Consider the following 24916-nt stretch of genomic DNA (forward strand, 5'->3'; position numbering starts at 1 on the left):
TTAGTATAAATTTCATGTCTTTGGCAAGTGCAGAGTACAAAAATGGCAGCTACTGGAACTGAGCATAAACATTCAAGTCTGATATGTCTGGCTTGCATTTACAGTGGCAGGTTAGACCTATTGGTTTTTGCAATGTTTGTTTTGCTTTGCTATTTTTATTATCAGCACAAAATTACAAGTACCTGATTTAAAAAATAAACCTTTGCCACGATACCTGTAGTTTTTACGTTCAACTGCGTGTGATATAGTGTCAGTCGCGGCTGCTACCTGGAAGCTGCAGTGGGACGGGTGGAGGGGAAGGGGTGGCGTCCGCCGCCTCTCCTGCGTCCTCTTTCTGCTTCTTGGGGGAAAAAAGAAGCAGGAAGCACCAGGGCTCCCACACTCCCTGCAGCAATCACAACGCTGCAATGCAGCGTTGTGATTGGTCTGAGCGCCGTGATATGGCGCTCAGCCAGGGGCTGGAGGGGTGGGCATGTTCTCCATGCAGGCTGTAATGCAGCCTAAATGGAGAACAGGGAAAGCAACATGACTGTTTTGGGCGGCCCAAGATGGCCGACCAAACTGTCATTGCGCACTTAGGAGGGTTGTACCACTCCTTCTCTGCTCTTCAGCCCCGCCCACCCCCTCACGCAAGCTGCCGCAGTAGGAGGACAAAATAAATTATAATAACATTACTTATTATCATTTTTTTCCCCTTTCTTTGCTGCTTCAAGGCAGTTGGGCGATGCTCCTCCGCCTTAATGGAGGAGCTTCCACGGTATAGTGTCACTCAAAGTTTCACACAAGAGGTATTCAAACGTCAAAAAGAGGCAAGCTGCAAGCATCGAAATGTCACACATAAAAATGCTGAAGACCTGGCAACTATGGAAAGACACACAAAAGTCTTAGCTTAAGGAATGTTTCCATGGTTTATGCCCCATCAAAATCGCCGTTTAAGGGTGAGGTTTGTTGGTAGAGAACAAGAAATCACACTGCTTTTGAGTTCATGCTACTTTGTGAAATATCCAGTGTATCCTGGAGAAAGCAGGAAAGTCAGGCAATGGATATGCAGTGAATGTGAGGTGACAAATTATGATGAATGCTGGTTTTGCATAGGGTGGGCTATAGGTCTCCTCCGTCAGTCAGTTTGAGGCCCTTTTTTAAAACACGTGTTTCAGCATGCATGAAGATTTTACTACTCATCTGCTAATATCTGTTTCATAATTTTCTTCTTTCTCTTTTTGGAGGTCTTCCTTTTTCCCTTTTTTTCTTTTTTCTTGCCTTTAAAAGTTGCTAGATTGGTAGGCGGGCAGTGTAGGAAGTGAGGCAGCAGAGGGTCTACATGGAAGCCATCGATCAGTTCATGGGCGGTCTGATTGCTTCATGGGGTTAGTATGGGGGGGTGGGAGATGAGTGTATCATCACAACTCTAAATTAGCATATCTATTTAGGCCACAGAAAATAATCAAAATTCAAAAGATTTGTAGCAGTGAATATGCAATTTTACACCGAAGCCACAACCCCTCTGTGAGCTGGCTTGCTGAAAATAAAAGCAAAACTAACCTTTTGCTATTGTTTCTTTTCCCTTTTAACAGAAGACCTTAAAGAATGTCTGTTGTTTTCATAATTCTCTAGTGTCCTGTGTTTGAAGGGGCAGTAGTGGACACCCCTGGGACCTCGAGTAAATGTATAAAGAATTGCAGAGTAACCGTTAGCAACAGCCTAAGGTACTGCAGCCTGATTACAGCAAAGACATATGTCCGACTCCAAGGATCGCCGGAAACAGCCCTGCAGCATGTATTCTTGTAACTTTTCAAAACTCAAATGGAATGCAAATGACAAAATTGGTTGGGAGTTTCTAGTGGTTTATGTTAGTATAAATTTCATGTCTTTGGCAAGTGCAGAGTACAAAAATGGCAGCTACTGGAACTGAGCATAAACATTCAAGTCTGATATGTCTGGCTTGCATTTACAGTGGCAGGTTAGACCTATTGGTTTTTGCAATGTTTGTTTTGCTTTGCTATTTTTATTATCAGCACATAATTACAAGTACCTGATTTAAAAAATAAACCTTTGCCACGATACCTGTAGTTTTTACGTTCAACTGCGTGTGATATAGTGTCAGTCGCGGCTGCTACCTGGAAGCTGCAGTGGGACGGGTGGAGGGGAAGGGGTGGCGTCCGCCGCCTCTCCTGCGTCCTCTTTCTGCTTCTTGGGGGAAAAAAGAAGCAGGAAGCACCAGGGCTCCCACACTCCCTGCAGCAATCACAACGCTGCAATGCAGCGTTGTGATTGGTCTGAGCGCCGTGATATGGCGCTCAGCCAGGGGCTGGAGGGGTGGGCATGTTCTCCATGCAGGCTGTAATGCAGCCTAAATGGAGAACAGGGAAAGCAACATGACTGTTTTGGGCGGCCCAAGATGGCCGACCAAACTGTCATTGCGCACTTAGGAGGGTTGTACCACTCCTTCTCTGCTCTTCAGCCCCGCCCACCCCCTCACGCAAGCTGCCGCAGTAGGAGGACAAAATAAATTATAATAACATTACTTATTATCATTTTTTTCCCCTTTCTTTGCTGCTTCAAGGCAGTTGGGCGATGCTCCTCCGCCTTAATGGAGGAGCTTCCACGGTATAGTGTCACTCAAAGTTTCACACAAGAGGTATTCAAACGTCAAAAAGAGGCAAGCTGCAAGCATCGAAATGTCACACATAAAAATGCTGAAGACCTGGCAACTATGGAAAGACACACAAAAGTCTTAGCTTAAGGAATGTTTCCATGGTTTATGCCCCATCAAAATCGCCGTTTAAGGGTGAGGTTTGTTGGTAGAGAACAAGAAATCACACTGCTTTTGAGTTCATGCTACTTTGTGAAATATCCAGTGTATCCTGGAGAAAGCAGGAAAGTCAGGCAATGGATATGCAGTGAATGTGAGGTGGATGGAGGCAGGATAGCACCAAAGTCTATTTTCATGAACATTTCATCAACATTTTGTTGAATCCTATCATGGACTTCTAATGATGCCAGGAGTAGTAGAAGTGACATCACACACCATCTAACCCCCGATGGCATCAAAGGGTTGGATCTTTGTCACACTTTCAGGCTTTCAAGCGGCTTCCTACTTCCTGTTTGGAGGCCAGAGGAAGTAAATAAAGTGAAAACAACAAAATGCAAATAGGGTTTTGAAAGTCCTGTTTACTTTTTGTTTCCTATGCTGTTGTCACGCTCCCGGACCCAAGGGAGCAAGGGAGTGTCAGTGGTCCAAAAGGGAAAGCCAGGGGTAGCAATTGATCCATATGGCTCCCCTTCTAATTTGTTCCTGCAGCAGCCGCTGGCATAGACTCACTAAGGGCTGCACATGCACTCTTGTGGCATTGGGCATTTTTGCACTATGCCCTCAGGTCTTTTAAATAGTAAGTAAATCGATACGATACTTTGCAGTCACATGGACACGTGCAAAACATCAGTAAATAGTCCCTTCTGATTCAAATTCCACTAGCGGTCTCTCTAAATGGAAGCAAGATTGGTGCAACTATATCCTTTTTTAGGTCTGGGCTAGAGTAAGCTTTAGCTGTCTCTCCTGGACTCTTGTAAATTTTACATAATACATAATATATATATTAAGAGAAGCTTTGGCTCACCCCAATTCTGCCATTGCTCGCTGGAACTGTCCACCAAAGTTTGAATCACTCTACAGCACAGCACACTTTGGTTAGGCAACTGGTAAGCCCTCTTCATTGATTACATTGATAACACTGTTATTCACGTTAGGTTCAACCCATAGGCCACCCATTCGATAATTTGAATGTGTATCATTTTGAGTGATGGCATCTTTGCACATTTACTGCATCACTCCACACCAGGAAGACGTGGCACCAAGATGCAGAGAAAGAAAAGGAGCTCCTCTCATGGCATCCCCGGCATGCAATGCATACGGGACCCTAAGGAGCTGCTACATCGTGTATGTGTAGTGAGGCTGGAAAGAGCAATGTGGCCATGCTGGCAGGGTTACTGCAGCAACATCGTTTATGACGCTTGGCAATGGAGCAGAACTTTTGGTGCACTCCCTTGCTGATAACCATTCTGGCTGTTCTTATATCACAGCCTGTATTCCAAGAGAGCAGAAAGAAGCAGTATGTACTGCTAAAATCACTCTTTCAAACCAAGTGTTTTCTGTGTTTGCATTTTGTGTTATGTATCACGGATGGAAGTGCTGGCAGTACTCACCTCCTAGTGCCTGTACAGTGCCTCTAGCCATCCCACAAACACCTTCTCTAAAATTACCTTTGTCTGCCTTGGCATTTGTGTAAACAAATTAGCAGACTGTGCTTGTCCAGGGCGAAACTCCCAGGCAGCTACAACCTTAGCATTTAATGTTGACTGCCCACTGCGATGAATAAATAGGCCGACAGAGTGTGCCCTCATCTCTTCTTCATCAAATTGCCTTGAGACCTGGTTGCTGACAGGGCAACCAGGGAACACGCTATGCTATGCTTTTTGCATTCATCAATGCTTGTAATATAATTTGGAAAATGGTCATCCAGCCTACTGGCACTCATTTGATGAACCACAGAAGGATCCGTTTTTAAGTTAACACACTGCAGGCCTCATTTTGTAGAATGTATACTAGTTCTAAAATAGTAACACTAAATACTACAAAATGCTATTCACAAACCTACAAGTGTAAATCTCCACCTTTGCTTCCACCTCTCCTATCCTTTATATGGGGAAATTCTCACACATGTAAGCAGTAAATGTTGGAGGGACCTGGGAGTGTGGCTGGAAAAAGCAGCATACTTACTACTAATTGGGAGGGGTTTAAGAAGGAGTAAGGCGGGGTTCAGCGAGGGTTAGGGAGGGGTTTAAGGAGAGAAATCGTTCGACCAACAAAAGATGATATATAGAGTTATTTAAAAGTACTTGAATTATATTTTAATTTATAAAAAAAAAAAAGGTTATAATAATTTTTTAATTCAGGAAAAGCCCTCAGAGTATTTTATAATTAAATAATACATCTGTAGAAGTTCTATATTTGCTTTAACGTTAAATTATGTTTATTTCCATTTTTAACTTTCTTTAAAGGTTTTTGTTATAATCTCCTTCTCTTTCTCTCTCTATTCCTATTGGTATAACCCAGTCCACCCCCTCCCTGTTTCCCCAGTGGACTCTCCCTTGGGAGCCTGCTTTAGAATGTTGGTTATTCCAGAGAGTGGATGGCCAATAAAGAAGTTACTGTGACCTTACCTCGTCTTTTGGTGATTACTTTCAACAGTTTTATTTTAAGTCCCTACCTCCATCATTTTTTATGGAAGAGTGTTGGAGTACCAGTGGTTGGCTATGTGTGGTGCTGAATTTACTACTGTTTCTTCTGTGGCAGTAGAAATGTATACTCAAATTTGACTCCACCCTGTTTTTCAGGGGTTTGTGAAGAGCCAAAAGTAGTAAAATCACTCAAAAGTGTAATAGTATGTTTCAAATGTGAACTACTCACAAGTGTAAATTACCTTTGTGAATAGCCCGATAATGTTTTTAACTATTTATGATCATAACGTTAAGTTATTCCTTATTGCAATATGAATAACATTAACTCTACACTAAGTGCATGTGCTCCATAACGCAAAACATACATTAGTCTTCAGATGTGTGTTGTTGGAAACTTAGCGCTGAGCTCCGGCCTTGAGTTGTTCCCAGAGGGCTTATTTGTTTTAGGTATTTTTAGAGATCGTAAGTTGGTCCAGAAAGGATGCGAATCCAAGTTATTTAATGAGCATTTGGAAAACAGCTCATATTTAGTTGCAAAATGAGAACATTTGAAATACATGTTTTAAGAAGTTAAGTTACAGGCAGTGGCATATCTATACTGTGACGTGTTTGTAGGAATTGATAGGAAGTTGATTGATTAACTTCTTTGAGACAAGCCTATTGACATAATACATAAACTGCATAAACATGACTCATACGTGTTGTGCAATAGCAGATTACAGAAATTAATATTTGAGTACACAATGCACTTCAAGCATAACACAGGAGTACACGTTTAATGCAGGAATGTTCCTGTACATTTGCTCATTTATGAATAACTAATCAATGTTATGAAGCTGTCATGAAAGCAGGTCCCAAACTTTAATATTAAAACTTTGTTCTGTTTGACCAAACTTCTCTTTACATTATTCGTCAGGCAGATAACTCTGTTGCCTCCTTATATTAACTTCAAAGTCATCAGTTAGTGGCACCATGGATCTTTCACACACAATATTCATGCCTCTAAACTCAATGCGAATGATCTGCTTTGGGGTCTCATTCTGCTAGTGGTGGCATATTGTAAGGATGTACAGATAGAAGGCCTGATTCACAAAGGACCTCTGCACTCGTGGTGGAGGCCCCGCAGTCGTAGCAGGGGGAGGGCTGGACTCTGGGCGGGGGCCCTGCAATGAGTAACTGCAGTGTGGATGTCCCGCCAACGACTGCGGCCCCCGACCTGACTGCCGGCCTCCACCACAAGTCCGGAGTCCCTTTGTGAATTGTGCCCACAATGCTTTTGTATTCACTTATAGTCTGATTTTGTTTGTACTTTTGTGCATAAGACTTGCACCTGTGAGTGGGAAGTGTGAAGGAAAGGCTCATAGAAACGATCTTGTCCATAATGGACCCTACTCAGGGGTGTAGCTATCAGAGGTGCAATCTTTCACTATCAGACCAAGATTGGGGGATGATTTACCTTGCTTGCATGCAGCCCAATGGTACCTTCACTATACTACTGATGCTGCTTTTCTTTGCAAGGAAGATAATAGAATTTGCTGCTTTTCCAAAATCATTCTGGGAACAGAGATATGTATGATAAAAAAGGAAACATCTGTCTGCCAGCGCTACATTCCACCGGAAACGTATGGCCAAGGTCAGCCACCTATATTTATTTCCATGATGTATGCCTATGGTTAGATTTTGGCAATATATGGTGTCTTGTAAAGTGTTCCATCTTCAAATGATTAGCACCTTTGCTGTCAATAGCATTAACAATATAAGCTTTGTTCTCAGTGGCTTTTGGGATACCATATACCATTGATATCTAACTGCTGCACTGAAATGAAAGCACTGAATAAAACGTTACTGCTCATAGATTGCCCCGGCACGCATTTGAAGGAAAATGCTACCTGCGAGCTCTGTAAAAAGATGGCTTCACATCTGTTGCCATGTGAGGGTGAAACATCTTCTTTTGGAGGCATCCTCAGACTGTTTAATGTATGTGGATGAGATACCAATGGAAGCCAGTTGAGTTGCTATTGAGGTTCTGATGGGTACTCCTTCTGATGAGACAACCCATGGAGAGGATTGGGAAAAGCGAGCTGGCCTGCTGAAGGTGGTGGTTGCATGCTAGGCATATCAACATCTGTTCCTTTCGAGAAAACAAAAGACCTTAAACTTTTAGCATACTTTACTGTCCAGAGCCACGTATGGCAGCATGTCCTTGGTATGCCATCATGTTTAATGTTCATTGGCCATGCTCTCTTAAAAGCACCCATTTTTGATGGTTTCAAGCGGGTATATCATTTTTACTTAATATCATATACAGCTATCATTTCTTTGCCAAGTTTAATCTGCAATTTAGTTAGAGGATGCACATTCTCTTTTCCTGAGTACGTTTGTTTTACTGCTTTTGTTAATGTTGTCATATTTGTACTGTATCCGTATAGCTCTGACTGGCAAGCCTGCGTTTCCGACATTTGCTGCCATCAAGACAGGATTCCAACCTCCTGCTAGGCAGTGTGATCACTCCCAGGAGTCAGGAACAAGGCCTTGGGCAGGAAGGAGGTCACACCTCCCTCCTCCAAAGCAGGCTAATGAAGTGTTCCACCAAGGCATTGAGCTTCAAAGGCTGAACCGCCTCTGATATGCATCTGGGCACACTCCCAGAGGAAGAAACAGCCCTACCCCTGCCCAGGCACATTTGAACCCAGGCAGGTAGGAAATTAGTAAGTCAAGAAGGTGTACACTCCCAGAAGGTTAACCACACCTTCAAGGTGGGCGGCATGGTCTGTACACTAAAATAAGATATCTGCCATTTTTGGAAGTGGCAGAATAGAGTTCTGGGTAGAAAAGGCAACTCACACCCCCAGATGTGGTCACCTAGCTGTAGAGACAAGCAGCCCATTGCCTACTTGCTCCCACATCCCTAACTCCCATAAATCTAGGACTTAAGAGACACTCCTGACACCAGAACTTCAGTGCTGTTCCAACTTGCATCAAAGAGGACAATGAAGGGACCCATGTCTGCGACAACAAGACTTTGCACAAAGCAAAAGAGGGATACTCTGCACCTGTGGCAACTCTCCTGTCCTGGAACTGCATGAACGAGTCCTAGGCAAACGGTCAGTTCCTTTAGACAGAGGAACCTCTATGAGAGCCAGATGCAGCCTCAGACTCCCTTGGGCTAGTAGGACTAGTCCCCTTCAAACTGCACGTAAATCATTGCTCCAAATCCAAAGAATCGCTGGCCACTAGGCCCCCCATGGGATCGCCCAAAAGCGGATGCTCCAGTGCATTGTGGGAACTGTAGTCCTGCCATCCAAGAAGTGGAGGCTTGTTGGTTGCCAACCCACCAACTAACCCTTTACTAGAAGCTGCACCTAGAGGACACTCTGTAAAACCTTCATCCGGCATTAGCATCAACGTGGTTGTCGACATTTTGCACCCTGTTACCTGGCAGCACAGTTTCAGTGCTAAAAGCAGCTCTCTTGAGGCTTCAGTTCAGCACAAGGGACAGCCAGGACAACTGTGCACACAAGCTCCATGGACAAGGTAACATTGAACTGACTGTTGTGCCTTGGTCCTGGGACCCGCATCACCTTCAACCACTCAACTCGGCTTGCAAGTGACCGATTGCCACTAGTGGTTTTTCCCATTGACCGCAATGATAAAGTTTCTCTGAATTATTTTGCACTGATTTTATATTGCTTCAAAAATCTACAACCCTGGATAATGTATGCTACCCCGTTCATTTTGGTATCTAATTAAGATAAAAAATTCACTCCATTTTTTTAAATTGGTGTTGGATTTCTCTCAAATCATCTCAATTACTTATCATCCATGTTGGTTCTCTGAAATGCTTAAAACACGTTCCTCTAGTAAAGCCTGACTGCTCTCTGCCACACTACCAGGACTGAGCTAAGAATTTATTAGTGTGAATCCGAGGACCATCTTTGGGGTATCGTCATAGTAGTACATGGTGAGGTCTAACCCCCACACCACATATTACTTCCTACACCATGTAAACAATTGAAGTATACCGCCAAGCCTCATGCACCACACCAAATTTCTTCCCACAAACATAACTCAGGCGAATACAACTCTACCAACCATGCTTCCAGAATGGTGTATCTGGTTACTCAACTATTGGAAAGCACTGCAGAGGGTAGGAAGGCGTTATATAAATGATAATACAGTGCAAAACAAGATAAATGTGGTTACTGGTTGCGGGGATGCTTCAAGTCCCTTGTCGTATAAGCATATTTATGTCGAAAAGGGAGTGGCTGTTATATTATTAGTGCAGTTGAAGAATTTAGAAGACATAACTAGTGGTAGGTTTAATAATAAATGATGTTGTATCATGTTTTATTTAATGGTTCCCTGGCATTTCTAAACACTTATATGGTTTATAGATACATATGACATGCACACAGAGAGGGGTTGACTGGTTAAAAATGCACATGAAGAGTCTCTGTGTAAGCGGGCAAGAGAGCTCAGTGGGATAACTCTTGGCGCTGACATCTGGTGTAAACTATAAGGCATAAATTCACAGTCTGACAATTTCAGTTCAGCTTTTCATACCTCTGATAATGTTAACGTTAGTGCTATGTAATTGGGATTATCACCTGTTATTTACAGAATTTTACAGAAGGAAGATGTGAAAAATAAATCACTATAAAACAGATTGCATGATTGAAAAATGAAGCAGTTTTTACTTTAAAAAGCAATTTATAAAAAAAAGTGGACACTGGAGATAGTTGTAATCTGGTGATGGATAACCACACACAGAGCCAGATTTATTAAGGACTTGCTTTGTCCTTACATGGCGCAAGTCATTGCAAGGTAACACAAGTCCTTAACTGGGATTTACAAAGCCATGTGGATTTGTAAATAAATGCAACACAATGCAGCTGTATGCGCTGTGTTGTGTTACATTACATTGCGGTAGGCTTTAGATAGTTAGACTATTAGCGTTCCTGTGCATCCACTCATGAAATTTGTCACAATATAATTTACTAAAGGCAGTAGACCTTGGGTTATGCCAAAATGGTGCAGAGGCGTAATGTGGACAAATATCTTTATCTCTCCTAGTTATTTTCTCTTCCCATTTGTGCTGCATTTTACAGTGCACATGAGAAGAGGAAAAAACCTCTAAGGATTGTTTTTGTGCTGGAAGGTATTCCTTCCTGCATAAAAGTAATCCTGCCAGTAATACAGGTACCCTTGTACTGTGATGCAAGGGTGCCTCTATTGGTGCTAAGCAGTACACAGTGCCCCAGCCCAAGGAGACAGGAGAAATGCTCAATATCTTTGAAAATATGGAGCATTTTTGCTCTCTCTCTTTCAGGCCACACAGCACGGCAAGTTCCCTTGCTGCGCTGCGTTGCGTGAAGTAATAGTAAATATATGCCCCGAATTCCTTGAGTTTATCTTGTTATTTGCCATGATAATGTTTGTTGTGACTAATAAACTTTTGACAATTATATTTATTTGTTGCTCACCACATTCACGAGAGGTTTCCAGAGGTTCCTGTAAATTGTATTGCAATGTATAGTAAACGTCCTTTCATCCAGAGTGCCCTGCAACAATGAGCACATTCACTTAAAAAAAAAAAGCCCATACCTATTGGCCTAGACAGTGCTTGTTTTCATATGGATTCAGTTTCAGAGTGCGCACTTCACAGTGTTCCCAATTAACCTCCACTAGTGAGACAAGGCCCTCAGACCCTCATCCGTGATATTTCACTCATCCCAATAATTCATTTAACAGGTATTTTGCTTATCCTGAGAGCAAAAAGCCTACAAAATAGCTCCACCCACATTCTGAGCACAATGTGTCATCTAAGAGGGAACAAATTTGTTTACAGCCATTAAAACCAGAAAAGGCTCTATGGAAAAGAAAGATTTCTTGGATGTGCCATAGAGAGCGCAACAGACTCTTGGCGGATGTAACACAGTGTTGGAGGAGTGAAGGCAGACCGGGCTGGTTTCTTCTTCCTGAAGCCTCCCTGCCTCTTCCTTCCTAGCAACAATCAGAGCCAAGCAGTGTTTTTCTTTCCGAACATTCCGCAAGAGCTGATAAACCAGGGAAGCGTGCACAAGGTCTAGCATCTGCCATGATTACTTTGGTGGTGGTGTATTGACTCTGGTGTAAAGTGCAGCAAAAATACGGTCCTAATTCCATTACTCATGTCATTAAGAATTGTGCATAAACACCTGATGGAGCAGGTAAAGCAACATTTTGTATACCTCCTCTATTTTGCATGAAATATTAATTACGTAATCATTCTAAATATTAACTTGTACTAATTGTGTGGAGTTGTATAATTAATCAACAAAGTGCACCTTAATAAACACGAGATACACGTGGGACTAAAATGCAAATTGCATGCCAACTAATTAAATGATTAACTGTGGTACGCAAACTAACTTTAGGATGCGTTGAAATAGAGAATTGCATGATTCATGTTGCTTTTGTGATGGTTTGTGCTTCCAGTGCTGCAGAATGGTGAGTATTTTTGCTTTGAATGTTGCTATAAGCTAGGAAAATACTAATATATATTGGGATTAGTGCGGGTTTAACATTAGAAACTTCATTTCTATATATTAATTACTGTTATGTTTGTTTTTGCTTAAGTTGGCATTCGGGCCTACTAGGCCGCAGTACTTAAAATGGAGTTCGGAAGTGGCCACCATTAGGTGAGCGCGATGTCGACTGCACAGACTCGGATGGCTCTGAAAATCTCCAAGCGACCTCCGACGAGAACCGAGATGTTCCTTGTCAAGGATAGGAACATGGTGGACTGCCAAGATAAGAACTAGTGTGAATGACCGATGGACAATGAGAGACCTGTACAAGAAAGCTTACATGTTGTTACTTCGGAACATTTGCCTGTGAAACTACCAAAAAGAATACAATTGAGAAATGTCATGCCCGGTCTCATGGGAAACAGGCAAACATGGGAGTATTGAAGAGACTTGCAATTTTCAGAGGGTTTAGCCAATCAGAACACTTCTCTACCCCTAAATTGTTGCGCATTATCCTAAAAGTAAGGAGGAAAAGGGTATAAAAAGAGGGGGATTTGGAAGAGGGGGTGGTATTATCATTCTCGCTGTCGGAGGCTGTTGGTGTGGAGAGTCGATTTGCGGGATTATTGGTTTGTTTGTGCGATCGCCTGGTCCCTTGGCTAAATCGTGGGGACTGCGTCGTGCTGAAGGAGATTTCCTGGACTTACCTGAGTTTTCTTTGATTATAAGAGGACGAATCCATCTGAAGGGATTTTGATTATTGCTGTGGGTTGACGGGTTCTTCTGGAGGTGGTCGCCAATATTCAAATTTAGGTAAATATAAGTGTTATGTTAATTTATGTTCAAGATCCAAGATTGGAAATCGCTCTATAGAAACAAGATTTGAACTGTAATTCTGAATATGCCAACACAGAGTGAACTAATTTAGATAACCTCAACTTTGATTATTAAGAAATGAGTTTGTGATTTCTTTTATTAGGCATTGAGAGTTAACAGAAAGTTTCCGAAGCTTTAATGTGTTTTAGCTGGTTCTAAATCACCATCAACCAGTCCAACTAATTGGTCCATCGACCAAGTGGTGCAGTGCCTTGATGCTAAAGTTAGGATTCTATAGGTGCAGATGTATTCAATGTATATAATATAAAGGAATTATTCCCGATAGGTAACAAGGTACCCCCACATGTCCAGCGCTTATTTTCCTCCTGTGTGCAGACTAGAGTGAGACGTGTGAGTGTTGGTGTTATTGGCCCCACTAATGAATGTGTGTGTGTGTATGAATAAGTGTGATGACGGGTCTTTGACACAGAGAGGATATGTAAATTTGCCCTTTTCTGCTGGAGCACACCCACTGATCAAATGCGAGTTATCTAGGAATTTCAATTCAGCCATTTCCAAATAGGAGTTGGGGTCATGCTATTGGGTCCTTCATACCTTGTCTAACCCTAGGATGCTCTCACGTGAACTCCCCTCCACGTACAGTCTCCACATAGACTAGGAGGCCTTTACCCATCACCACGGTCTCCATGAAAGCTCATGCCTCAGCAATTGGTCTGCCTGCAGAGTTGGTCGCTCAAAGTGACAGGACAAACATCTGTGCATTTCAAGGGTTTTTGCTGCAGGTTTAGGAGTGTTAAGAGCATGGGTAAGAAACAAAATTATGGCCAAATCTACTAGGAGGAATGGGAGGAGAAATATAAGCCAATCAAACCAACCCTGAACCCAATGGGTTTCTTTTCATGAGTCCATGGTGACTAGTGGAGGAATAGTGTCCGTAAACTGTTGCCAGGTTCTGAATGCACACTAAAACCAATCTCGCAAAGACTTAATGTATTAGCGCCTGAGTGTCTGACGTGGGACAAAAAAAGTGTGTGAAACATTCACTCCGACTGTATACTTCACTGCAGTCAACCAGTATCCTAAGCGGGATGTGGCCCGCAGTGACCTTAACTTGAAACTTTATTCTCGGCTCTCTCAGTGTAGCCCACTGTATATTGCATACATGTCTACCTTCATCTCATTTATTGTATTTCTGCAAATTGCCCACACCTTATTTCATAGAGCACACCGCCTCCTACTTTGAAACCATATGCCTAACAGTATCCAATCTCTTCTAGACTATCTGTACATCCCACCAATCATTTCCATGGACTCATAATGTCCATGCTGATCACACCGAACTCCTATTAATTTAATCTGTCACAAAGATACTGGGGTAAATGAATGACATTGTTACCATAAGACTACAAGATTAACCCCCAATAACCATCAATAACCAATAACCACAGAATTAACCACAAACCTGGGGTTCTACTGAAGTGACCTATTCGCCGTACATTGCTTCAACACCGACAGGTTTAATGAGTGCTAAATAAACGCCATTAGAGTCTACTACAGCAATTCAATTGCTCTACCAGCATCATCCACTTTAGTGTTGTGTGCCTTAAAGAGGACATGCATGCCTCCTTCAGTGTGCTGTCGAAGCACAGCACATGCTGTATTCGCCTCCTATCCTTTGGAGCCTGAGATCCTTGGGCCGAGTTAGCGTTGGAGCATTCGCAATGCAAATTGCACTCCCTCGGCAAGCCGCCACTGGTCTATATCAGAGAGCAGGAGGTATTGTAAATCGAGGAACTATAAAAATAATTATTCAGTGTTATCTTTCATAATTTAGGCTGTCTAAAGTGGCCAACGGGGAAGGAAGCCAGTGGCAAACTGTCCACAATGAAAGAAACAGAACTCTTAGCACACGCAGTTACAAGCCCAAAAGAAAGTCATCCAGTAGTCGCCATCTTCCTCAAATCTTTTCTTTAGTCAGATAATGCTTCTTGCGCAAGCCAACATGTGTTACGTCTGTGGGTAAGTCACCCTACAACTTCCTCAGGGCTGTAAAGAGCAATCTTATCTCTTCACGGTGTACGGATCTCCACCTAATAGCGTGTATAGTGAAATATAATTATTCCATGTGTCCAGGTTTCCTGCCTCCCAAGTACGGACCGGCGATTTTGTCTCTCCCTGTAAGGAGTGTACGTCCTCTTTGTTGGAGATCTCCAAAAACGCAGACGTACACGCCTTGCAGGAAGAATGCAGCACACATGGAAAGAGCAAAAAAGGATGAGAAATTAAAATTTCTTCTTGTATCACCATTCTAACACCTGGTATTCCATAGCGTTCATTTCTGACTTTGCTTCAGCCTTGTAAATCTGAGGCAGCGTCAAAAAGCAATGGGTGTTACAGTGGAACGCCCACAGCACCAACCATTGAATGCCCCCTTGCTGCAGCGAACTGAGGCAGAAAGGGGCATATTTACAAGGTGGCGCTAAGCTACGTTAAGTGGCTTGGCGCCACCTTGTAAATATGGAAAACTACGCTGCGCCACCAGAGGGTCAAAAAAAGTGACACTCCGGTGGCGGTGAGCACTTGTAAATATGCCCCAAGGTTGCGTCACCGCAGTCACATCTCTCAAGTGGCCTGACCAGGATTCTCTTCAAATCATCAGGGATAGGCCTCGCCAAATTATAAAACTCAATAATAGTTACAAACAAACAGGCTTCTGTGGAGACAGATCCCTTGGTGCCTCTTTCACAACACAAGTAACGAACTGTCAATAACCAGGATGACAGACACTCCGATTTTAGAAGGAGGAAATTCTCTACTATGTTCCGGCCACATGAAAGTGTTCACATGAAAGTATATAATATATTCGTGCAGTGCGCCACTAGGTACCAATATGCACGCAACGGCACTTTCTAAAGCACACGCATTTAACACGGAATTTCTCTGTGTGTTAGTGTATGTGGTGCAGACAAAAAAGGTCAGAAACAAAGGAAGGCAATCCCTTCTCAGTCGTTGCGAGCTATGCTGTTAGCAGCGCATGCACTAACGCAGAGAAATCCCAAATGCGTTTTAGAAAGAGCAATCGCATAAAATAGAGGTGCACAGCAGTGCCTTGCGAGGATGCACAGTTGTATACCCTCCCAGCTCTAGGAGGTTAGTGGAAAGACTATAGTTTGAAAAGAGGTCCTTCTACCCTGCTCAACCTGTCACACTGGAAAAAGGATCTATTGAAAGCGTGATCGAGAAGTGGACGCCTGCGGTGAAATAAAGGGGAAATATCGGGGAATCTTGCCTGTACTGAAGAAGTAGAATACTTCATGACTAGCACAAACCCAGCTTCTGATTTAAAGTGGAGGCGGTCTGGTTAAAGACATATGCGATTTGAAACTGGCAATCGAGGTCAAGGTCATTCTCAGGAGTAATAAGAGTGCGTGTCCATGCAGCTCAAGCGTGTCTGAGATGATCCATTCCGCTTTATTCTGAACTTTTGAAAGTTCCTTTGTTTCCAAACCACACACTGATAAGAATTTCCCCATGTGTCCCCTTTATGATACATGCATACAGTGTGAACTAATACTGTACTGAAGAAAGTGGTAGAAAATAAATGCATATCCACAGAAACGTGCATTGACTGTTGTTGGTTCAGTCTGGGACTATACGCCGAAAGGAGAAAAGAAGCCAAGCTGGGCTGGGGTATGGTGTACGTGTTTTTTTCTGGACTGTTGTGTGTTGGATATATGGAATGCAGAATGAATGGTATGTGAGATGGGAGTATGGCACAGGAGAGCTCCTGGGGGTATGTTGTATTCTGGAGTGATTCGGTCTTTGTTTTTAAATAAATGAATGTATTTTGTTCACTGTAGTGGAAGAAAAAACATGTTCAGATCCAAATAATGTTATGAAAAAAATATGAAATAATGTTTTGTTTAAAAAATGCAAAAAACGGAGTTGTATGACATAAACTGTCAAAATTCATCTGGCCCTTTTCACAGTGTGATTTATCCAGTGTGACAAGTTAAGCAGGGTAGTATGACCTCTTTTCAAAGTATTTTGTTGTTCTCCACCCCCCCCCCCGGTTTTAAGCCTGACATTGAAAGTACAATAGTGGTGGGAGGGCTCTTTAGTGTATTTTCGTTAGTGGAAAGACTACAGCTGAACAACACACTGAAAGCCAAGCGGGTCCTCTCATGCTGAAATTGTCACCACAGTACCCAGTCATCCAAATTGAATAGTCCTGCACCCTCTGAGCTCTGAGATGTGCACATCTTCCCTAGTATTTGTGAACCTTTTAGGAGTTGATTTGAAGATAAATGGAAACGCCCAGACAGCTTGCCACATCTTCTCTGGATGCTTTTTTAATATGACTGTCTCGCCACAAGTGACAATGTCTCCCTTCTGTGTCTGTATCTCTGTGTGTTCATCTCCAATTCTCGAAACCAAGCCTGATTTCCTCTTCTCCATCCCCTTACAGGTATAGCAAGTTCACCATCTTCTTTGGGGCACCAACTCCTGCTGTGGCCTCACCCACCCACTCCGTGCCCTTGTTGCTACTAGTTCCAGAAACTACCAACCCGCCAAAGCTGCATCTTCCCGTGGTCAAGTGAGTTCCCTCCCTGAGAGAAGGTCGGTCAACACACACAGTCGCTTCACATCTCAATAGCATGGGGGAGGTTCTGTTTTGCTCCTTCCCATAATTATTTCCCCCAATCTCCACTGCAGAGCCGCTGCTAGGGTACTGAGGTATTTCCCTCTGTGTCACTGAAAGTGGTCTGTCATTTTGGATACCACACTCCACTGGAAGATAGCTGGAGTCTTGATTAATTGAAGATTTTCTATAAAACCTAGAGAGAGGACCATGATTTTTCGCCCATTTCAAGATTAATGCCAGATTTTTCAGCACAGATGATTTCACAAATATTCCCTGCGTACAAGATCTGTGTTTCGTCATCACTGTATTGGCAATTTATACAGTGATTCTTGACATTTCCAACAGACTTAGTTATGTGTTGGACTAAATGAAAGACAACCAGTGGTCTCCAACCTTTTCTGTAATAAGAGCTACTTATATTCAATGAAACTCTTCAAAAGTTATTAGTGTTGTAATAGTGACCTCATCGGATAAAATTACATTAGTGGCAACCAGATGCAAGAATACTACCAGTGGTCAGACTTGGTTGCCCGCAGAAATGGAAAAATACTTTGTCAATACGGAATACCACTACATGGGTAATACATAAGAGCAACAGACGAAGGAGTGCAAGGGGGGCTTACACTGTTTCCAGGGGCACTCCGGTTGGAGAAAAAACTCCTAAATTCTAATTACATCAGTACATTTCGTATAGTTCAAACACGTGTAATCGAGGTAATCATGCTTGTAAGGTCGTTTATTTAGTGGGTCACATATTAAATCATCATAGTAACTCCTTTGTGAAACGAAGCATTAAGGAAAACGATTTAAACAACATCCATGGATCTATGCATTATCCCTATGCATTTCGGGCGGAGCCCTTCGTCAGGGGATAGCGAAGAATCGATGGGTCAGAGTCGCAACGCTTGGCGCGTTGCGACTCTGACCCATCGATTCTTCGCTATCCCCTGACGAAGGGCTCCGCCCGAAATGCATAGGGATAATGCATAGATCCATGGATGTTGTTTAAATCGTTTTCCTTAATGCTTCGTTTCACAAAGGAGTTACTATGATGATTTAATATGTGACCCACTAAATAAACGACCTTACAAGCATGATTACCTCGATTACACGTGTTTGAACTATACGAAATGTACTGATGTAATTAGAATTTAGGAGTTTTTTCTCCAACCGGAGTGCCCCTGGAAACAGTGTAAGCCCCCCTTGCACTCCTTCGTCTGTTGTTCAAATTCTAGTCCCTACCGGCCGGAAGGGACCATTTCCTGGCACCCTAAAATACTTACCATTGGTTTACTTTATTCACTTGATGAACGTTGCACACCCCGAGTGCCGCCATCTTCTATTCATTTTGCTTAATACATAAGAGCCACATGGGCAATGCCTCTACCACTAGAGTTGTAGCATGTGTAAAAAAAGTCTCCAAATGTCACTTGATTTATCACTCAAATATCAGCTTTAAACATATTTTAGGAATTCTGCACTTTTTCTCCAAATATCAGCTTGAGAGTTCTGAAAATACGCACATTTATTGTCCCAAATATACACTGTCAGTGTTGGTATTCCTTTATTAGTTCAACCAAGGAAGGGCATTTACATTTATTAGGCTGGGCTACACACAGGAGAGCTACTTACAGGTGGCTGGAGAGCGACCAGTAGCTTACAAGATACTCGTTGAAGAAGCCTGTTTTAAACCATAGTCAGAAGAGCACACTCCGTGAAGTGAGCATTTGGAGAATCGATAGTGGACAGTAACAGCTATTGTTTTTCGAAATTTGAAAAACAACAGAAAACTCAACATTCATTTTATAAATCTAATCTTGATTTACAACAGGTATTTTCTGCCTTTTTTTAAATTTCAGACTGTTTTTATTAGGATTTTGTACAAACAGGAACATACAGCAGATAAAATACAGAGAAAGCAAACCCTAGAGTGGATGGTACCATCAAGCCGTATGAAAACATCAGTATATCTCATAATAAATAAGCTTTATAAAGGAGTAAAAGGAGGGAGTAAAACGTGTATCTGCTTATGAAATTGGGGTAGGGCTGTCTAATGTTTGTGTGGTGAGGGAGTGAGGTTGTTTACTGAGGGGAGGTGTGTAAGGTACCTTGTTTGTGTGCAGATGGATGTAGAGCGAGAAAAAGAGAGGTGAGAAAAGAATATAGGAGAGAAGAGGACAGGAGTCATCAGTGGGAGTTATAGTGAAGGGAGTATGTGGAGAGAAGCAGCTGGGTAGAGGGGTGGGAGAAGATGCAGAAGTGGGGTTAGGTTGGGGGAGGAGTGGATGGGACTAGTCATTAGTGCTGCTGTAGGGACATATTTGACATAAAGCCATTTAATTTGATCCAGATTTTACAATGTTTAAAAGGTGATGCCTTATGGTGTGTGTTTAGTTAATAGCACCTCTGGAAAATTGAACCCATGTCCACCAGGTATGGGGGGAGAGTTTGAAGGAGTCTTTCTATTCAGAGAGGATGACTTTGAGGCCGGTTGTGACCAATAGAATTTGCTCATCTTTGTTCAACGCATGTTTTATGTCAGGGTGGGGAATACCTAGTGTAATGGCCGCTAGGGTAGGAGTCCAATTTATGTGAAGGATTTGTGATATGCCACTGCTGATATCCAACCAGAACTTCTTACTGAAGGTACAATCCCTTAGCATGTGCCTCAAGTCTCCTGCTTCCTTCCCGCAACTCCACCAAGTGTCAGAGGGCCGAAGACCTGGTTTACAAAGTTTGGCTGGAGTCCAGTGGGCCATATTAGCAATTCAGTATTGACATTGTGCAAGTGATGGGGTTATTTTGTTAGAAGTAAAGTTCTCTCATATGGATGGCCAGTTTAGCATGTCTTCCTGGGTGTAGTTTGATTCAGAAATTAGGTTTTCCCATTTATCTTGGATTGGTTTGGTTAGCGAGGATTATGTGGGGACAGAGTATAGTTTGGATGCTAGATGTCCGCCTTTGGTGTACGATTTTAGAGTGTTAGGTAGATCGGGTGGGCTTGATGATTTATGCCTAGCTATAAGTGATTTAATTTTTAGGAAGTGGAAGATGTCTAGATCATTGAGATCAAAATTAGCTGTGAGTTGGGAGAAGGGTATGACTTCACGAGACACCAACACGCTTTCCTAGCGAAACAGGGCAGCCAATGGTTTCTGCCGACTGTTAATACCTCCCCCTCTTGGCTCACCATTGAAAAAAGAACTCACTGAACCACTATCCCTTGCATGCCTTATAACTATTAAGAAAATTAAAACAGACCATTCTGCAAATATTCTCTCAAACACAGTACAGCCCTATGCAAAATCGACAACAAACTAACCAAAAAATGGTATACTCACACTTGGCTTTCCTGTGGCACAATTAAAACCTGAAATTAGATATAAGAACGTTGTTTATAGAGGAATGGGCACAATAGGGCCTACTCGGCGCCCCTTAGGAGCCTATACCCTTTTCCCAAGTCGAAGTTATTTTCTGCATTTCTTTCCAATTACACTAATTTCTCTGCTCACTGTTTTAGGATGATGGGTCGAATCGGCCTTAGTGCCATTTTTGTGCCAGAAAGTCTCATTTTAAACTATGACTTTTATTTAGAATCAATAGTTTTACCTTTTTTAGGATTTTATTTCGAAACAGGGCTATTTGTTTACTCATGTTTATGCACAACAGAGCACTGCATAAGAAATTACAGCACTGTAACATGTGAAGAAGAAAAGGGGGTGGCAACAGATTTAGAAAAAGTAACGTGTCAATGACATCATCAGCAGCACTTGCCCTACTTGATGCTGAGCCTCGAACTGTGGTGCAAAGTCCAGCCAGCAGTGCCTAGCCAAGTATGTCTAGTCAAGTTAATCCTCCAGGACAGATTCCTATGTGTATACTACCTCATGGAGGTCAGACGTGTATAGCACAAATGTAGCACATGGGTATCTAAGGCGATGTACTGCTTGGCCCCTTGCTTGCGCCTGATTCCCTTTGATGCTAAGATTGGGCTCAAAGCCAGCTCACACTAATTTAGTAAATCTGTCTGTGCACCTCAGAGAGGATCCCAAGATTTAAATCAACATTGCAGATTTGCACTTCTGGGATGAGGGGGAGAAGGAAAATACAAGGAGAGGTGCTAAATGTTAAAATTATCCTAGGCTCACCCAGGCAATAAGCAGAAGACACTAACCCCAAAAGGCACCTAATGATTAGACTGAGAACACATTGGAATAAAAGCCTCTATAAAGCAGGCCTCTGCCACCTAGGATTACCAGATGACTCTATATTACTGGAAGAGAACTATTCCATTCCCGGGATTTCCTTATACAGATCATTTTCAGGTGTGTAAGCCCAATTTGTTCTACTGAATTGAGACAGCACTGTAGCTCCCATAATGCATCAATTTGTTACCTCAAAGGTCCGGACAGTGAACAAGGTGCCCTAGTGACATGAAGTCATCTTTAACACCACTGCCACCCACATCAGCACCAATCAACTTGAAATATGTGATGTAAACCCTAACACCACAAGTAGGTTGGGTAGAGGAGAGATTAATAGAGAGGGAGATGAAGAAAGATAGAGAGAGTAAAAGAGAGAGACAGGAAGCAGTCACAACACGGGCCTCATCTAAACATTGAGCTGGGTAAATCCCTCACAGCCTCTAGCCAAGCTTCAGGAGTACGGTAGACCCTCCTTGGCACACTTTGCTGTGACCTCACGGGACTCTGGCATGTTTTGTTCAACTCTATGTGAAATGAAAAAATCGGAAAGTTGAATTTAGCTTGCCCCTGAGCACAGAGAAAGAGGTATTTGGTGTATTACATATGGGTGTGGGAAATTTTTTAACACTGGCAAAGTTATGCAAAGTTCCCGCACCACACCATTTGTAAAGTATGCCAGTTTAATTTGCCTCCCATGCAAGATTATCTGCGAATTGCATAATCCTTTCCAAAGTACCGCGAGACATTTTTCACTCTAGTCAAATCAAGACAAGACGCAAAAAGTATGCAAAATAGGTTCCCTGTAAGTTTGCCTTTTCCAATATAAATTGTCACAAAGTGACAATTTCCACAGAAATATGGGGCAGTGGTAAAACTTCTTAACTTCGTCAAATGAAAAGATTTCCAAACAATGGTGCATAAAAATTTGCATTTTGAGGACTCTACAGTAAACCATGTCTCAATTCTCATCAGCGTGGAAAGCCGCAGTGTAGCGCCAACCAAGGTTACATGGAGTCAGTCTATTCAATTTTCTTTCAGCGTGAGCCATTGTAAGAGCTTAACGCCAGACCAACTCAATAGAGGAGATGGGAATACGGTGGACAGACGCCTAAAATAATGCTCAGGACTTCTGTTGGAGAACATACAAATACATGAGAAACATGACAATCTGCATGCATGTGAACCTCCACTTCCCCATGACAAAAAATGGGTAACAAATAGCCGAATTTTGTTCACGGGATATGACCAGTCAAAAATACCAAGGGGAAATCAAACCTACAAAATACAGAAAAAAATAATATTGATCAAAACTATCACACTTCAAAATCGCCTTTAGTAATTTCAAACTGCCCATTGGAATTATTCTCCGACCAGGGACTGGAAAGGTTTTGTTCTTGGGAGTAATTTTAGATACAAATCTATTAAATAAATATATATATCTATGATTTGTATTGATTTCAAAATGTACACTGAAACAATTCTCTATCACATAATAATATGCCGAGTGATAAAGTAAAAATATGCACTGTACATGTAATGAAACTGATGCAATTGGTTATTTTTTTCAAATAAATAAACTATATTTTTGCTGCATGAAGTAACTAAACACTTGTCAGAAAAGCATGCCATTAGCTCTCACTAGAGATTAACTGATACCCTTTCGAGGGATCCTGTAAATGGTGGCCATGTTGAGAGCAACCAGCTGAGAGATTCTGAAAACGGCAGCTGAGTTGCGCATAATGTGCTAAGGGATTCCAAAAATCATGTCTGTGTTGCGGGTAAGATGCTGAGGAATTCTAAAAAGGGTGGCAGTGTCGTTGGTGACATGCTGAGGGATTCTCATAATGGTGGCAATGTTGTGGGTAAACTGCCGTTGGTGACGTGCTGAGTGATTCTGAAAATGGAGGCTGCTTTGTGCGTTTTGTGTTGAGGGATTCTAAAAATGATGACTGTGTTGTGAGTAAGATGCTAAAGGATCATCAAAATAGTCGGTAATCTGCCAAAATATTTGTTTTAATGGTAGCTGTGTGATAAATATTCTACCAATGGATTCTAAAAAAGGTGGCTTTGTGGTGTATAATGTGCTGAAGGATCTATAAATGATTATCCTAAAAATGGTGGCTGTTTGCAGGATAACGGACTAATGCGATGGGGTCTTAACCTGTGGTTCAGGGACTCCTGGGCGCCTGCGACACCTACTCAGGGGGTCATCGATTGCTTAGAATATTAAATAATAAAAGATTCATATGGTGTGTATAAATAAAGAAGCAAACTGTAAAATAGAAAATTGCTAAATGTTCTGTACATGTGAAGGAATTTAAATGTGAGGCTAATAACTAAGTTGGTATTGTCAAATTGAATTTTAGGAGCAGCAGTGCAAGTGATTCAAACAGAATACAGTATGGACTATGGATGGCCTCAATTGAATTTAGATAAGCTCAACTATGCCATTCAAATTACAATGTCAGATTTTTAAAAACATATTTGTGAATTTATTAAAATATTTCATCATTTGTGTGTATGATAAGTGCTTGTTTCCGTATTTTTGTGTATTGTTTTGTAGTTCATATTTTCGAAAATGCTTAGGCCGGGGTCCCCGTATTCCAATAACGATTAAGTAGGGGGGTCTGCAGCAGTCAAACGCTTAAGAACCACTGGTCTAAGGAATTCCAAAAATGTTGGCTGTGTGCTGGGTAATTTGCCCAGGGATTCTAAAAAGGGTGCTTTGCGGTGAAGCAACTGCAAGGTTATATAGGCTTCATATCGAGAGAAAATTATTTTCCCCACTTCAAAACGCCACTTTCCTTTTAAAATTGCAAACTAGCACAGCTAAACATAACCATATTTCAATGAATCTCCGCCACGCATTTTGCTGCAGCTTTATTTTTAACACAATAAAGCAATTTACATTCTAAGCTGGGTTTTAAAAAGCATGGCTACCTTGTAAATTTCATGTTTAACAAAAATGTTGCCGTGTAAAAGCAGCAAGAAAATCTTACCTGAAATGAGAAGGCTGACGGTGCAAAACACAAAATGTGCTAAAAAATCCATGCTTTCCAAAACACATCCATCCAGTTTCCACGGCAGCTCATAGGCTTATGGTCTCCTTGACATGGGCTGCGTGTCTCAATGCACGGGACACCTGCAAATTCCAACTGCCAATCACCGCTGACTGCTGATAATCGAGTGAAGCGCGAGAAGCTCCGGCGCTGTGACGTCCTCTTTCCAACTGCGACACAGGAGTGAAAGGGAGCACGCGCTCTCTCGGCTGTCCCAGCACAGGGAGTTTCAAGTTCCTTTTCCTGTTTCCTCTGTGAATTAGCCTGGCCAAAACACGGTTTTAAAGGCATTTTTTAGTTGCCGGCGCTGGCAGACGCATTACAGTGCCTGTCTAGTCACAGCAGCGCTACATCCGTGCAGTTGTCTTGTCTGTCAGAGTGAGAATATAAGAGGATATGTATTCGATTTAGACTCGGGGATGA

The 24916-nt window shown here is 42.2% G+C and overlaps 1 protein-coding gene across 1 annotated transcript in view; it reads right to left on the minus strand.

The window, feature by feature from the left end:
• Positions 1-24680, minus strand: part of TEK (TEK receptor tyrosine kinase) — a 542264-nt gene extending 517584 nt beyond the window's left edge. The window contains exon 1 of the mRNA XM_085641331.1: positions 24434-24680. Within this exon, the coding sequence (XP_085497457.1) occupies positions 24434-24485 (52 nt within the window). The 5' untranslated portion in view covers positions 24486-24680. The remainder of the gene's footprint in view (positions 1-24433) is intronic.
• Positions 24681-24916: the final 236 nt, after the last annotated feature.

The sequence above is a fragment of the Triturus cristatus genome, chromosome 2_2 (assembly GCF_964204655.1).
Source record: "Triturus cristatus chromosome 2_2, aTriCri1.1, whole genome shotgun sequence".
Classification (NCBI taxonomy): domain Eukaryota; kingdom Metazoa; phylum Chordata; class Amphibia; order Caudata; family Salamandridae; genus Triturus; species Triturus cristatus.